The sequence below is a fragment of the Manacus candei genome, unplaced genomic scaffold, assembly GCF_025592945.1.
Source record: "Manacus candei isolate 608988 ecotype Guabito, Panama unplaced genomic scaffold, ASM2559294v1 h1tg000047l, whole genome shotgun sequence".
NCBI lineage: Eukaryota > Metazoa > Chordata > Aves > Passeriformes > Pipridae > Manacus > Manacus candei.
The window spans coordinates 3,337,563-3,353,532 of NW_026138095.1; the positions used below are offsets into that span (position 1 = coordinate 3,337,563).

Sequence of the window (15,970 nt, forward strand, 5' to 3'; positions counted from 1 at the left end):
CGTGGGCGTGCAGCGCGAGGGCTCCGGGGCTATTAAACTGTTTAGGATCAGCCTGAGCTCAGGCCCGGCACTATTATAAACACAGATATTTTTATAACCTCGCTGAAAAGTTAATGGTCCCATTAATGCCTATTTCTGGGCATGCTGCAAGTCAAGACATCGCAGCCCCTGAGCGGCGGCCGCTGTGCCAAGCGCCCGGCCGTGGGAATCCGAATCCCAAACAATCCGGGCGGGATGGGGCCGAAAGCTGAGCTGTGCGTGAGGAGCCTCCCGGGCACCGGCTGACACAGCCCAGCAGCTGCCTGCGGCCGCCCCGCTCTCCCCGGAGCTGACATTTCCAAACACGCTCAGATGTGCCAGGATTTCGGGAGACCTCTCGAACCGCCCGCCGCGCTCCGCCGGGAGCGCCGCTCCGGAGCGGGATGGACGACAGCAAACCCCTGAAGGTGCGGCTGACGTTCTCCGTCATCCTGGTGGGCATCTCGCTGCTCTTCGCAGCCGTCGTGTCGGACCACTGGGCCGTGCTCAGCCCCAAGGTGGAGGAGTTCAACGCCACCTGCGAGGCCGCTCATTTCGGGCTATGGCGGCTCTGCACAAAGCGGATTTACGTGCAGGAGCAAGGCCCCAAGGAGAAGGGCTGCGGGCCCATCAGCCTGCCAGGAGGTAAGTGAGCACCCACCCGTGCATGGGAGAAAGCACCAGGCACTCAGGCCAGGCTTTGCTTAGGGCATGACAGAAGGAAAACAGGCTCCGTGTCCTGTGGCACTTCGTTCGGGATGGGGCTCGGCCCTTAGTTTGGGATGAGGCTGTTTTGGTGCTGCTCTGCAAACACAGCCCATTGCCATCCCTCCTGCTGTGAGTGTGTGCTGGCTTGCCTTGCACATCTGTTTGTGACCATATTTGAGTCTCCTGACAGCGGCGGGGAGAAGGGGAGGAGGATCAGGCACGGTGGAAATCACAAAAGGGAAATGGGGATGGAGGGAATTTGGTTGAACCCCAGCCAAGGGCCCTGCAGCACCCAGGCACGCTGACAGCAGCGGGCAAGAGAGAGGATTTATGGGCCCACCAAACACAGCTGGATCTGTAGGATTTCCAGATCCACATAATCATGGAGGAACTGCCTGTTCACAGCGGGCATTGAGTTCTCTCTGAGCTATTCCAACAACGGCTGTTCCTCAGGGCAGGGAGGAACAGGGACCTGCAGCCTGGTTTGCCAACTTCCAGAAAACAAAAAAAAAAGTCATCAACTGAGTTTGAATCAATTTCTCAAGGACTTATGGAGCCTCGTCACCTCTCACTGGAGGCACCTGCTCCCACACACGTCTCCAGCACGGGCACCTCCAGCCCAATCGATGGGGAGGGCAGCGGGCACGGCGGCTTTCCGGGAAGGCTGTTCCATTCCCATGGTTAAAGGAGCTCATTATGTTTTTGCTGATTGCCAAGTCAGCAACATTCGCGCCGTTTGCACTAATACCCTCCCTCCGTGACTGAGCCACGCTGCTTTTTCAGGAGGCTTATAGGGGACTGGATGCTTTCCAGCACAGAAATATAACAGGATTGCCTTCGTGTTAGACTCGCTGCTTGAAATGAAATATATGTTAACACATATTTGAAAATTTCCTGTGAAAAATCTTCCTGCCTGGGCTGACTGTATATTCCCTGTATTACTGCAATTCTTTATCTCTTTGGTCCAAATTACGTGTTGGGAAGAGAGGAGCTCAGCCCCAGCGTGTGGATCTGCCTCTAACCAAACTTGGGAGTGTGTCATCCATATGCTTAATGTCTCTCACGAAGGTACTTACGTGCCTAAGAAACACATCCCTCGCTGAGCGCCTTCCCTCGCGCACGGAGAGCTCCCACCAAAGGAGAAACAATAGGAATTGGTGCATAAACAGCCAAATTGCACAACCGTGGGGCAAATATAAAGCTCATAAATATCCAGCTGTCTGCACAAAGCAGATTCGCAGGCAGGGCACAGGAAAGCAGCCACTATCTTTGACAGACATCGGCATGTGCTCGCACGGACGTTGAATCACATCCCAGCGCCGCGTTCCGCCAGGCACAGAATAACTGGGAACGGTGGAGGGGCTGAGCTGCCCACCCCACACCGGGGCTGGCTCTCCAGCTTTTAAAGATATTTGGGAATTGGGGTGGCATTCCGCGCCGCAGTCACGTTTCAAAGGGTGAAATTCGCACCTCAATTATCCCATAAATATCTCTCTCCCTGTTTTCCTCGGGCGAGGAGCGGAGCAGGGGAGGGGGGGCTCGGGCTGCTGAGCGATGCTGCGGCCACACGGCCCGTGTTAGATTGATTTCACACTTCTGGGAAGGGATGTCAGCAGGGAAACACCAGGGTTGGGAAACCTGCAGCAGCGGAGAAAATGTGAATGAACAAACGTGCAGTGAAAGAGCAGATGTGGGCACTCCTTTTCCTGAAAATCATGAGACATAACCAGACATTACTGCCAGGACTGGGAAAGAAGCATCAGAATTTATCACTGAATTAATAACCATTTACCAGTCGCTCCCTGTGGAGGAAATGGATGGCATGATTAACGTTATTTATTAGGCTTTGAGCTCAGCACAGCGCAGAGTGGGGAGGGTGACTTGGCTCACAGTCCACAAAGCCAGGCTGTGATTTAGGCAGAGCTTTAAAATTTTACAGCGCCTTTCCGAGGGTGTTGACAAATTGAAAAGGGTTCAGCATCCTGCTGTAACAAATAAAAAGATCAGGCTGTTAAAACCGGGCAAATTCAGATTAATACGGAGACATTTTTAACTGAGGTCGGTGGGCACGGGGGCATTTTATTACCAGCTGTAAACGGAGTTCAGTGTCACTGCCCGTAACTCCAGGTCTGTGCTGTCCTGCAAAGTGGGCTCCTGTGCTCTGGGCAGCAGCAGGGGCTGCTCAACAGCTTAAACAGGTCCTTGTAAATATGGGAACCTGAGTGCAGGCAAAGTGCTCAGCAAATGAGTTCTCGGCAGGGCTGTCTCGTTCCCGTGTCCGTACAAGAGGCTCACTCTGCAAGACAGGTATGAAATTAAGCTACTTGGAAATACCATCTCCAAAACTCTGTCTGTGTCAAAGGTCTTGTTGGCCAGGTCAGAGCCCAAGGCCTGACCCTCCCCACCCCTCTAAAACCTCCTCTAGCTGCTGCAGCAGGTCCTGCCTCCCAAACTTAACACAAGTGGAAACCTCACACTAAAATCCAGGATTTTCTAACCATCCCTCCTGCCACAAACCCACACATGCTGTGTCCATTTTAGGTACAAGGGCAAAGTGGGCTCCAGCCCCCTCCCAGCCTGTCATTCCAATGCTCACAGGGCACAGCTGCCACCTGAAACTCTGCGTGGCCCAAACATCTCATTGTCTTTCCACCCTTTCTTCCCCCAAGGTTCAACCACAGTTCAATGGGATTGCACTTCTCCTACATCCATGAGTGCATCCAGGAGAGGCTGGAGTTGAAAGAGAGATTGGTCCATTTGTCCCTGCACTCATCCAGGAGTGATGGATCTGAAGGGAAGGGAGCAGGAAGGCTGTGAGGGTGGGTGACCTGGAAGGGGCAGGACACTGTGATAAACCACATGTTACAACCCTCAGAGCCCCTGGACTGTCCCCATCAGCAGTGGGGTGACCTCGTGGCAGAGATAATGCATTTGGGGTGCAGAGAAACAAAGTTTTCTTCCATTATCAAACCCAGTGTAAGTCCTGTCCATTATGCAAATGTGGTGTGACACAAATGGGTTTTTCTCTTATTCATGATGGCACCAGAGAGGCATTGCAGTGCCTCAGTTCTCCTGAATAACAGGAAGCCTTGTTGAAATGGATATTCCCAGCTCCACAGAGCATGGAAGCATCTTAAAACTGGAAACAATACATGTCACCAAAAACAATCTAGTCATACTTTCCCACAATAAACTAATCTTCCAAAAACACCTTCCCTAGAGATAAACCTCTCCTGTGATAACCCCTTTTATCATATCTTGGCAGAGCTTTGCTACAAGCCCCAAGAAGATGCAGCTTCATTTCCTGCAGACAAGTCCATCTCCAAAAGATGATTTATGAGGATGGAGGGTGGACTGGGCTGGTTTGGTTCACCAGCAATGGACACAGAGCTGTGCTGTGCTCCCCACCACACCATGTCTGGATGGCTTCACTTTGGGCTTTATACTGCCTGGGGGCTTCTCAGAGTTCAGGCTTTTCAGAGGACTAATTAAAAGCCAAAACCAAACAATCCCAAAATAAAGTGCCCCAGTTTCATCCCATCTCCTTTCCATTTAGCACAGGAGCCAAATGCTCCCCAGACTGGGATCACCAGGCACAATGCTCAGACTTGGCCACCACTGAGGCACCGGCAGAGGCACAAAACCACTGCTTTGGGGCTCAAAGTTTGCCATTTCAGTCACAGAGGGCTCAGTTCAAATATATTTCCTCCAGTCGTTTGCAAGGATAATAAAGAACAGGTCAGGAGATGCCAGAGCTAAACATTAACCTCGCCAGCAAGGAGGATGTGCAGATGAAATAAAAGGCAGCTTACAAAATTAAGTAGATAAGAGTGTCTCGAAGGAATCTTCCATAACAGGCCCAAAAACACTGCTTTGCAATTGCCTTTCTCCTGGGAGAAGGAAAATGAATCCTCCTTGAGTCAGTAACTGCAGCATCTGCCATTTACATGACAGAAAAAAACCCACAAGAACCAACAGGTAAAATACAGTGCACTGGGATCTTCTGCTGGGGAAATTCATGCTGTAAATGAACACAGGCAGAAACCCAGAGGACTCCCTGTGGGGTCCAGCACCCAACTTGGCTCAGGCTTTCCCCACAGCCTGTGCTGGAGGAAAGGACCACAACATCCCCGCAGACTTTCTCCCAGCTTGTCCTGGGAGCTGGTGCTAACTCTTGATAACCATTATTTAATGGATGAGATGCTGGCATTAACCAAGGCCCCTTGCTTGCCTGTGTTTCATGCAGCCTGGGGTGCCAGGGGGGTGCTGGGTGGGTGCTGAGCGTGTCCTCCCCAGCAGTCAGAGCTGGCGCCGCTCAGCGCGTCCCCACGGTTGTGCCCTCCCAGCCAAATTCCTGGCAAGCAACTGCTCTCCCAGCTCCACAGCCCTCCAAACCTTCAATTAAACCAGTTATAAATAACCAGAACACCCTCCACCCCAACCCTGCTGCTGCCAAAGCTCCGAGTCAGCAGGTCCTCAGCAGACCCTTCCCATCCCGCTGAGGCTGAAGGTCTCCTGTGTATCCACTGGCAGCAGTGCCACTGCCCCACTGCTGACCCTCACTGGGCTGGGGAGGAACAAGAACTGTGGCCATGGAGAGACTCAGCCACCAACCTCCCTCCTCCCATATCCCCCTGTCCCACAATCTTCACCCCTGTTCACTTCATAGCCCTCCTGTAACACCCCTGGATTTGGCAGAGTGCTCGTGGGAATTCCAGAGAAAGGAACTTCATGAAGTCCCCTCTATCCACCTCTGCTCACCATCCAAACTCACTTAATAGACTGCCCTGATGGGATCAAACTTCAGTGAAGCCTGATTGAACAAGAGCCTCTTTGCCCTTGGTTCATGCAGCCTTCCCTTCCCTGGACAACTGTTTGGGCTTCAGATAGCTTTGGCCTTTTTTTACTGTGCTCTTTTTTTACTGACAGCCAAAAGAAAAAAAAAAAGGCCCTCAGCATCCCTATTTTAGTAAAACACCACGTGCTTTGCTGCATTGCAGCAGCCTCACCTCTGGACCCCAAATGGTGGTGACATCCCACCCCATGCAGCAACACCCCCCCAGTGGCCCACAGGGGTCTGTGAGCTGGGGGAGGGAAGAGCCAGGAGGGAGAAGGTGTCTGAGGACACTTCATCCTCCCTTTTTGCACTCCAAGCTCACCACGGGAGGGTGATGCCACTGTGGATGGGCTGGCAGTGGTGAGGGGAGGGGAGCTGAGCTGCCAGCTCAGCTGTGGGCACGGCAGGTCTCATCCCCAGGAAACACAGCAACACAGGGAGGTAGAAATGTGTGCTGTCCAAAGACAGAATGGGAAAAATTATCTGTAATTCATATTTTAAACAGATGAGCAATCAGTGTGCAAAGCTCAGGGAGGGAGCAGCCCACAAAAGGTATCAGAGGGGCTTCAGCCTGGCCCGTGCTGGAGTTGGTGTCTTGGCATGCCCGTGTCCTCATCTGCTCCCAAGGAAAATCAGATCCAACTCCAGCTTCTCAGCATCTCCAAGGGTAGCAAGGCTCAAAAACATTGCAAGTTTGATGCATCAATAAAAAACTAATTCAGTTTTACTACATTTTATCAGAGGCTTCCAAGTGCACAAAATTGAATTTCCTTTTCCCTTTCAGACCACAACTGCTCCTACTTCAAGCACTTCACTCCAGGAGAGACCTCAGAGATATTTGAAGTAACCACCCAGAAAGGTAAGAATAATTCCAAAAAAGTATTTTCCTAGTGTTGTATGAAGTGGAGGCCATAGAATATGAAAGAGAAAGGGGTCCCCAAATCGAAGGTTCAGCCCTGGTTTCACTGAAAGCAGCAGAGGAATTTCTATGGGACACCATCAGCTGGGAAAAATGTGGAAAATGCCCTGCACAAGGTCAAATTCCAGCTTCCTGGAAAGAATTATTTCTATATATGATCACACCCATAAACATGATTTTACATAAGTTGTCCCACAAATATATAACAACATCAATATGCAGGGAAACTGCAAAGAGTCTTTTCAGCACAAAAATGACTTTACAACGTTGGCACTACCCGTGACACTCAGCCTTTGCCATGGAGGGGGAAGATATTAATAAACCCTAAATGAATAAATCATACCCCAAGCAGAGTGTTGACCCTGAAAAGAAGTGCAGAGGCTCTCTGAAGACCATTAGGAATTTTATGCTTCATATTGATTTTATATGAGAGTCATGTAAAAAAAGGAGCGATCGATGGACAGAAGGAACAGGGATCCTGCAAAGACACACACAGTGTTCACAGAAAAGTAGTCCTTCACAGACAAATTTCACATTTTTTAGTAAGCCCCTGATATAGCCAAATATTTTGAGGGCTCATCTAACACGCTCCTCTCTCTTTCTCACCCTCTCATTGAGGACAAACCCCTTTCTAGTTTGCCACACAACACATATACTGTGGAAAATATGAGCCCGTGGTTACATTACATGTATTAAACAATCTGCTCGGCTTCCAGTGGAAATTGTAATGGTGGGAAACCCTGGAAAAAGGTTTTTCTAAAAAAGGAGTTTCCTAAGACAGGAAAGATTGGGAAATTTAAGTGGATAGATGAGCATATAACAGAGCAGCCTGCTTTTGCTCACCTGTACTATCAGATCCAGCCACCTGATCTTAAAAATGCACCCAATGCCTTCACAGCATTGCAGAAAAAAATATCAGGAGAACTTCTTTTTCAGAAAAAAAAAAAAAAAACAAAAAAAAACCAAATATCAGGAAGAACATGTTTTCTTTGGGGCAAAAGGAAAAGCTTAAGATTTTACATCGAAACAAACTCTTTCAGGCAGTTCCAGCACAGAGAAACGTTAAGGAAATGATAATAAAACAGTGGGATGAAAAACAGTGAGAACAAAGAGTGATTTGCTGTTCCCCTTCACAGAAACAGCTCGTTTGGATGGGAGCTAATTAGGAACAGGCAAAAAAACTCTTCATGATTTTGCCTGGGAGATTATTTTTTTTAAATGCCTTGAAAGGCAAATATCATCAGGCACTGTGATGTTCACACATGGCTACATGTGTTAAATATTAAACTAATCTGAAAACGAATACAATATGCAAATGAAGGCCCAAATTATTCAATTAGCAATTCTCCCCCTCCATTTGGGCACTGAAGGTTTCTGGAGCTGGGGGAAGTGTCCAGAGCATGGCTTTGCTGGCTTAGCAAAAACCAGGACTTTTTGGGAGGGTTTAATCCCATGCCCTGAAGAAACTGGGTTTTCACAGAGCTGGAAATCGTTTTCTTAAAGGGGAAAAAGAGTGAAAATGTGCTGTTCAAACACTTCCCCCCTTTGGATGCCCACGGAGCACTGTCTGTCTGTGCATCAGTTCACGGGGCCTCACCAGGGCTCTGCAGGGGAATAGAAATAGCAGAGAGCTGCCTATTTACTGTGAGAGCAGAGTGTGGGGTGCTGGAAGGAGCCACAGAGCCCAGTGAGGCTTTAACAATAACACCCACGTGGCAGAGCCCAAACAGCTCCAGCCCAGCGCTCCATCGTCCCCATCCAGGTGGGCTGATGAGCAAAAATGCCCTGTGCTCTCTCAGCAAGCATTCAGAAAGTGTTTCCCCCTCCTGCTCTGATTTTATACCCTTCACATTCAAAAGATACCTGGCCAGTACTTGCCTCTGTTTTTACTTGAGGGGAATAATCCACCAGAGCCACCTCACCACCTTGTGTTGCTCAGAGTGACCTACCACAATGTCAGCACAGCTGATGGCTCAAAATGTGCACACTGTGTCATTTTTGGTGGGTTGTTTTTTTTCCCCTTTGGCAGAATACAGCATTTCAGCTGCAGCCATTGCCATCTTCAGCGTTGGCTTCGCGATCATCGGGACGATCTGCGTCCTCCTGTCCTTCAGGAAGAAGAGGGACTATCTGCTGAAACCAGCATCCATGTTCTACACCTTTGCAGGTACAGGGTGGGCGCTCCCATTCTTGCACTTGGGTCATGGGACAACATAGGGAAACTTAAGGTGGACCCTGGGGGGATGGAGACACTTCTAAAAATGCCCCGAAAATGGCACTTCCTTCCCGATCCCTGTGTGGCATGAGAACATCCTGCTCAGCGAGCATTGCCCAGTCTGTGTTTTCTCCAACTCTCTTTAAAAGGGATATTTCTACCACAATCACTGCCAACCCCAGTCTGAACCAGAGATATACAATATTGAATCTCATTTGTTAAGCCTCAAACCAAAGAAATGGCTGATCCAGGCCCAAAACACACAGCTGTGCCCTGAACACATGAAGACTTGTGTTTTCACATGAGCCAGGAACACCTTGACATGCCACAATGAGGGAAAGACAGAGGTGCAAATTGTCACCTCAATAAAACTCTTACTCAACCTCTGGAAAAGCTCCCCAGGGAACGCAATTATTCCTCCTCCACTTTGAGTTTCCCATCCAAGATCACACTCACCAAGCCACCAGCTGACCTGGGTTAGAGCAGAGCTCTCAGCAGCTCTGAGCACTGGTTCCTCCCAGCACTGGAGTCAGTGACTCACCTGTGACTCTCACTGCAGCTCCTGCATGGGAACGACACACGAGGTGGTTAATTAGGGATGAAAAATTTGACAGCTGGTTACTCAACCCACTGCTCCTCTCTCCCTTCAGGTCTCTGCATCATCATCTCCGTGGAGGTGATGAGGCAGTCGGTGAAGAGGATGATCGACAGCAAGGAGACCGTGTGGATCGAGTACAGCTACTCCTGGTCCTTCGCCTGCGCCTGCGCCGCCTTCGTCCTGCTCTTCGTCTGCGGCATCGCCCTCCTGCTCATCGCCCTGCCCCGCTTCCCCCAGAACCCCTGGGAGACCTGCATGGATGCAGAGCCCGAGCACTGATGCTCCCAGCACGGGGGAAAAAAAAAATCCAGAAAGTGTTCTGAAAAGATTTGTATTTTTTAAAATGTCTGGGTCCCACTCTGCAATGTGCTCTCCATCAAGTGAGTCATTACTGAACCAAGGCATGTTCAATTGTAATTATTGCTTTCCTTTTCTTTTCCTCTCATCTTTTTCCCCCCCTCCTTTTTTCTCTCTCTTTTTTTTTCTTTTTTCTTTCTTCCTTTTTTTTTTATTTTTTTGAAGAAAGCAGAAAGAGCACTCAGCACCACCCCGGGTGTGGGTGAATGGCACTGCTCTGTGCCAGTTTGGGGTGCCCTGTGCTGATGTAGCTGAGACAGCTCAGGCCACAGAGAACACAGCTTTGCTAGGGAGATATTTGGTGTGGTTGGGTGCAGATTTGTGAGGGATATCAGGCTTTTATACATTACTTGGTCAGAGAGAGACACTGAGAAACTCTGGCTCCATGAGGAGTCCATGTCCCCATTTGTGCCATGCTCCTCTCCCTCCCTAAGAAGGGTTAGTTCATCACTCTGGAGTAAGCTCTTCTATTAAACTGTTAAAATTTGAAATGAAATCAAAACAGAATTTTGAGTAGCATTAGGATAAAAATTTCCCCTCCAAATTTACACCCTGCAGTTCCATTCTTTCGAATCAAGCATAAAATCTCACAAGATAAAGAGTTTTTTTTGTTCTGCTTAAACTTCAGCGGCAAAGCCAAGAAGTATTAAACATTAAGAGTGATATTTTCCTTTAATAAAAAGCATAATCTTCCAGTAGCATGATTTTCTGGAAAATTATTTTGATGGATGAATCACTTGGCCCATCAAATTCTGCCAGGTCCAGAACAACACTGTAATTCTGGGTGGTGTTTGCACGGGGCTCTCATTAGTTCCCCCTGAATGGGCTTTTTAACAATACCCTGCTTTGCTCACTGTATCTGAAAGTACATTTCAGGAAAAATCCTTCAAAGCAGCTGCCAAGATGGAAAGGACTTTGCCTGGAACACCCAGGAGAGTCAGCCCTGGAAGCACCTCACTGGTGCATCGAGTTGATGCTGCTTGAAGCAGCGCAGACCCGAGGCAGTGCTGGGGGATGCTGAGGGGGCTGATTTGCTGCTGAGCCCCTGCAGGGCTCTGCCACAGCTGCCTGAAGGACTGGGAGAACTGGGGGGGCCCCCAGCCTGGCCACCTGCAGCACTGGGGGTCCCCCAGCCCCACACACTCACCCAGCCCCTCCAGCCAAGCCCTTTTCACCATCACGGTCCCTCAACACCAGTCGTCTTTCTTTTTTTTTTTTCCTTTTTTTCTTCTTTTACACTTCAATTTTCAGAATCTGCTCAGCATTTTCTCCCCCAAGTCGGAAGAAGTATGAGGTTTACAGTGGACATTTTTCACCCTGTAATTTAAAAATCAGGAGAAAAGGGAACTAAATGTCCTTCCCTCCACGTTCAGCTGTCCCCAATCCTAAAGAAAAACAGAATTCATAACAGAAAATCTCTGATCAAGTTGAAGAGATCTGAAATCATGACATGTTCAAGCATTTGGAGAAATTCCCCAGCAATTAAGTGCTGGCCTGAGGGGCCCCACCATCAGCCAGACCCTGTTGGGGTGCACTGAGCCCAAGCAGCCCCAGCCAGACTCAGGCTTGTCTCCATCTCCCCATCAGCAGCATGGCAGCGAGAACAGAAGCCTTTTGTGAAGTTGCATTAATGTTTTTCAAGCTCTTTGAAGTTGAAAAGCACTACAAATAACACATATATTATGAAGTTTTGGGATGAAGCATTCACTGGTGCTCAGATGTGAGTGTGAGCTGAGGAGCTCTGCCTGTCTCTCATTATGAGAGACAACTGCAAGTCTTCAAGTTGTCACAGAGCCACTCTGAAATGCTAAATGGTTTTGAAATCTTATTTTTGGGTACAGAGCTGACATTCTTCATTTGCATTTTCATTGTTCAGGAAAACAGAGGCTAGTTTCTAGGGAGATCCTTTACGTGCAACAACAGAAAGGAAAGTAGTTGGTGTGACCCTGCAGTGGCTGACCCCGGGTTGGGACATCCCAACCTACACAAGGCAGGTTAATCCAAGCAGAGCAGCTGGCAGGCACAGCAGCAGTCCCAGCTCAGCCATCATCACCATCTCAGACATGCCAGGGCTTGAGATAAGCAAAGTTTGGGGACATGGGGCTAAGTTCATCACGCCACACGGAGCAGTGGCATGTCCTGCGTTCCTGGGAAGCACCGTTCCCAAAGTGCCATCCCTCTCCTGCAATGCTTCTTCTGGGAAAAATTATTTATAGGTAGGTTCTTGATGGGCCAACTTTTTGCCCAGCCAGGCTGCTGCTTGGTCCTCCTCATGATATTCAAGAGCAAGACATGAACGTTTGAGATAAACACACCCTGGAAGGTCTCCCCCATCTCGTGCACACTCCCACTTGCACCAGGGCTGACCCACTTCATCCAAGTCCCAGTGAGGGCAATGGAAAGGTTCCCAGTAAGTGCTGGGGTTTGGCCTGGACCCAAGGTTTTACAGCCTCTCTGGGCTCACTTTACTCATGAGGCAGAGAAAACACACAGCTCCAGGCAGCAAGATCCTCCACCCACAGCCAGAGCTCAGGCAGCTCAGCAAGATGCCTCCTAAAGCCTTTAAACTCACCGAGCTTTATTCTCCTCCTGCTCCAAGCTGAGGCATTGTGATCATTCCCTAACTCCATATGGTCCCTGCCAGACTGAGAAGCACATGGATGGCTTCATTTTCTTCTTCCTGATATTAAGAACTGCTGAAGAGGGACCTGTCCATTAAATTGGTCATTGGTATTCACAGTGGGAAAGGCACTGCTCCTGCAGCAGCTTCGTTCTGCCACATCGAAACCTCTCTCCCAGAGAGCTGATAATGTGTTTTGAAACTTAATAAAAGTAATTGGTCTTCATAAAGGAAAAAGAATATAATGTTGGAGGGGGGAGCTGTAACCGGCTTCAGTTTTCATTCTCTCAGCTGAACAAATAGCAGGGAATGGCCACCAGAACTTCTGGAATGTACCAGGAAACGTGAAAGAAACTTTCTTACTGGCAGGGAGTCATCAGAGCCAAACAGGGATGGGGACCTGGCTGCTGCACATCCTACAGGAGCACACGTGGGCTTGGGACATGGCCAAAGAACTGAGTGGGAACCGCAGCAGAGAGAGGGAGAGGTGAACTGATTTGCAGAACAAGTAACAACCACCAGCCACCAAGAAACCCTGAGCGTTGCTCCTGCCACCACCAGACCCACAGACCCCTTTGGTCGTGGGTTCCTTGGGCACGTCCATTTGCCACTCCATAAACCAACATCCCTGCCCAGCCCTTCCCTCAGGGCACCCACACTGAGGTGCCCCAGGGAGAAGAGGCACAGGGCTGTGATCCTGGTGGCTGAACTCTGCCCACCACCCTGCAAAGCCCGAGTGTTAAATCACAGCCGACGCAGCAGCAGACGCCAAGTTTTCTGTTTATGTAAGGTTTGCTCTGAGGCGTGGAGAGAATCTGCTTCCCTCGTCTTTAAACGCCGTGTTGTGTGAATTTAATGTGCAGAAAAGGTGTCAGACAAACAACCCTGAAGAAGAAAACTGCCTGTTTAGCAAGCAGTGAGCTGAGCTCTCCACCACCCTTCATCTGCAACGAGGTACCGCAGGAACAGCCCAGCACCGGCAGCGTGGGGAACCAAGAGCTCACCAGGGAGCTCAGATGGGGGTGTGCAGAGAGGATTTCACCCACAAGTCCTGGTACAAACCCCTATTTCTTCCTTAGTCCATGCCTGAAGAGAGCCAGCATATGCAGGATGCTCAGGGGTTTGACCATGCAGTTTACAATGGCACAGGTGGACTCACCTATTTGTTTTTTCACTGATCCCTTTCCATTCTGTCGCTTCCTTGTGGCCATCACCTCTTTCTCCTCACTCTGACAGTTGTGGAAGTGATTCCCAGAAAGTCCCAAAGATCTGGGAACTCTCCCCCCTGCAATGAGACCCTTGGCATTGCTGCAGAGGGGCCCTTTCTCTCCTGGGCCTGACAGCTCTTGAGGAACATACCTGATACACGAGGTCATCAACACCAGGAGATGCTGTTTGCCAGCCCCAGGGAGGGCCCTGGGGATTAACCCCAAGCCCCTGGGCTCCATCCAGCACTGCAGTTGGACAGTCACATGCCAGGAACCTGACCATGGACAGAAATTTGCAGAATAAACCTCAGTCAACTTCATTTAAAACAAGCTTCCACTTTGCAGGGTGGGACAGTGCCCCTTGGAACTTCTATCACTTTACAACTTAACTCCAGGAGCATTGGGCTGCTCTGCACCATAACCCACCCACAGCAGTGGGACCTGCTCTAAAAGCATCCCTTCCAATTATCTCCCCTTTCCACTGTCACCAAGGGGCAGGAAAAGAGCACCATGACTTTGTTTTGATTGAAGAAGAGGATGAGATTTTTCTTGCTTTGTCATCCCTGATGGATGTTCTGGCTCTGGCAAAGCTATTGAACATAAATCCAAGACATACAGACATCACACATGCACACCCTGCATCCAGACACCGAGCTGCTTTGCTGCTCTCTAGGGAAATGCAGAGAAGGGAATAAACTGGGATTTCTGGGCTACTTTCTATGTAATAGGAAGGGCTGCACCCCAGGTTCTGGTTCAGCCTTGTGCCCAGTATCACCAGCTCTCACTGGGAGCACCATCACAGCTTTACAGCTGGTCCTGTGGAGGTATTTACCCTCCAGGAGGGAGCCAAGTCTTAAGGAAAAGGGATTGACAACATCTTCTAACCAGTCTTGGGTAATTCAGATCACAGAGCATGTTCTGTAATTTGTCAGCAGCATCTATTAATCCTTAATGAGGTAAAAACTCCTCAACATCTCTCAACTGAAGTTGCCAAAGGAAAAAAAAAAAACCCACACCGAACTGACATTTCCACACTTCTGTTGTAAATTCTTTACTTCTCCTGAATGGAAGAAAAAAAACAAATTTAGAAGGATTCAATCCTTGCTCCCTGACACAGCTAACAAAGAGAGACTGGCTCAAGTATTGCTACACCAACAGAAATAGCCCATATTTCATGTCAGGGAATACGATGTGCGAATTTTTACAGGCACCATAGATCATCGCCATCTGTCTTGACAAGTTAATTGTCTGCAGTTTTTCTAGGAAAACCAGAAACTTTTAAAACTAACAAAACAAATGAGTTGAACAATGATATGGGCAGAGCATTGTGGGCTCACTGCCCTGGAAATGTGAGGGTTCTGATACGCCCGAGTTCGGTCTGAAAAGGAAATTTGGAGTGGGCAAACAGTGCTCCTGGTGCCACTTATAGCACTGAGGTACCACACACACAGCAAAAGAACTGCTTAGAGAGCATGATCTCTGCAGAAAAACCAGCTGAACTCCATAAATCTGGGAACAAAACAATAATTAATCAAAGTAGGGAATGGTACTCACAGGGTTTGTAGAGTCAGTGGCAGGATTCACATCCTGCAAAGGGCCACGCAATTAAAAAACCAGGACAAACTGTATTAGATGACAACCTCCCAGCTGCATTCCCTAAGTGGATTTTTAAAGGATGGAGGCTCTATTTGAAATGTGAAAAAAAAAAAAAAAGTTTCATTTTTTTAGAGCCAAATAATTTCTTTTTAAAATCTTTCTCTCCATTCTTTATTAGTTCTTACCACCACACTGACAACCTCCCATGAGGCATCCAGATTTTTCTCACGATAAACTGGAATTAAAGAAAATAAACCCAGAAATTATTCTTGGTGTTAAATACCAACTTTCCAAATTTAGATCCGCATGATCCTGTCATTTAAATATTCCACAGACAACAATGGGGAGTTTATTCTCAAAGGAAAATGGGATTTGGCACTAACTGTACTATTAAGTGTAAAAAAAGTCAAGGAGCCAAATACCCTTTTGGTGTAGATGCCCAAACCCCCATTATTTTCCTCCAAACTGAGACATTTTATACAAACCAGACTCATAATTTTGAATTCTCCTTGTAACTGCAACAGCTCCATATTTACAATGCAGCCTGAGCAGTGCCCACTGGAGCCATCTGTAAGTCTTAATTTCATTTTAATAAGAGTGTGATTAAAGCCCTAGGAGAGTTTATAATACACTTTGGGGGTTTTCTAAACATGACTTCAATAAACATTGGATAATTTGCTCTAAAACTCAAAGATCCCACTCAGGACTATACATGTGACATACAATGGCCAGACAAGACATCTCCAAAGAAATAATCTTTTGGAAAAAAAAACCCTCACTCTAAGAAATTCAGTGATTCATGTCAAAGCTGAGAGTCACAAGCTCTCTGCCATTCCATCCTCAAACTCCTGGGTGAGAGCACTTAGGAAAAGACAGCACCAAAACCAGCAGGGA

The 15,970-nt window shown here is 48.4% G+C and overlaps 1 protein-coding gene across 1 annotated transcript; it reads left to right on the forward strand.

Annotated features, from left to right (window-relative positions):
* Positions 1 to 312: 312 nt before the first annotated feature.
* Positions 313 to 10,350, forward strand: CACNG1 (calcium voltage-gated channel auxiliary subunit gamma 1). The gene is made up of 4 exons (XM_051797705.1): positions 313 to 663; positions 6,348 to 6,422; positions 8,512 to 8,649; positions 9,348 to 10,350. Exons 1-4 carry the CDS (start codon positions 423 to 425, stop codon positions 9,572 to 9,574), a joined length of 681 nt encoding a protein of 226 aa, XP_051653665.1. The 5' UTR covers positions 313 to 422; the 3' UTR covers positions 9,575 to 10,350.
* Positions 10,351 to 15,970: the final 5,620 nt, after the last annotated feature.

Excerpts from the sequence above, each read along its gene's own strand:
- CACNG1 (XM_051797705.1), top strand. The coding sequence starts at position 423 with ATGGACGACAGCAAACCCCTGAAGGTGCGGCTGACGTTCTCCGTCATC. Across the intron at positions 6,423-8,511 it reads TGAAGTAACCACCCAGAAAG|AATACAGCATTTCAGCTGCA; the intron begins GTAAGAATAATT and ends CCCCTTTGGCAG. Across the intron at positions 8,650-9,347 it reads CATGTTCTACACCTTTGCAG|GTCTCTGCATCATCATCTCC; the intron begins GTACAGGGTGGG and ends CTCTCCCTTCAG.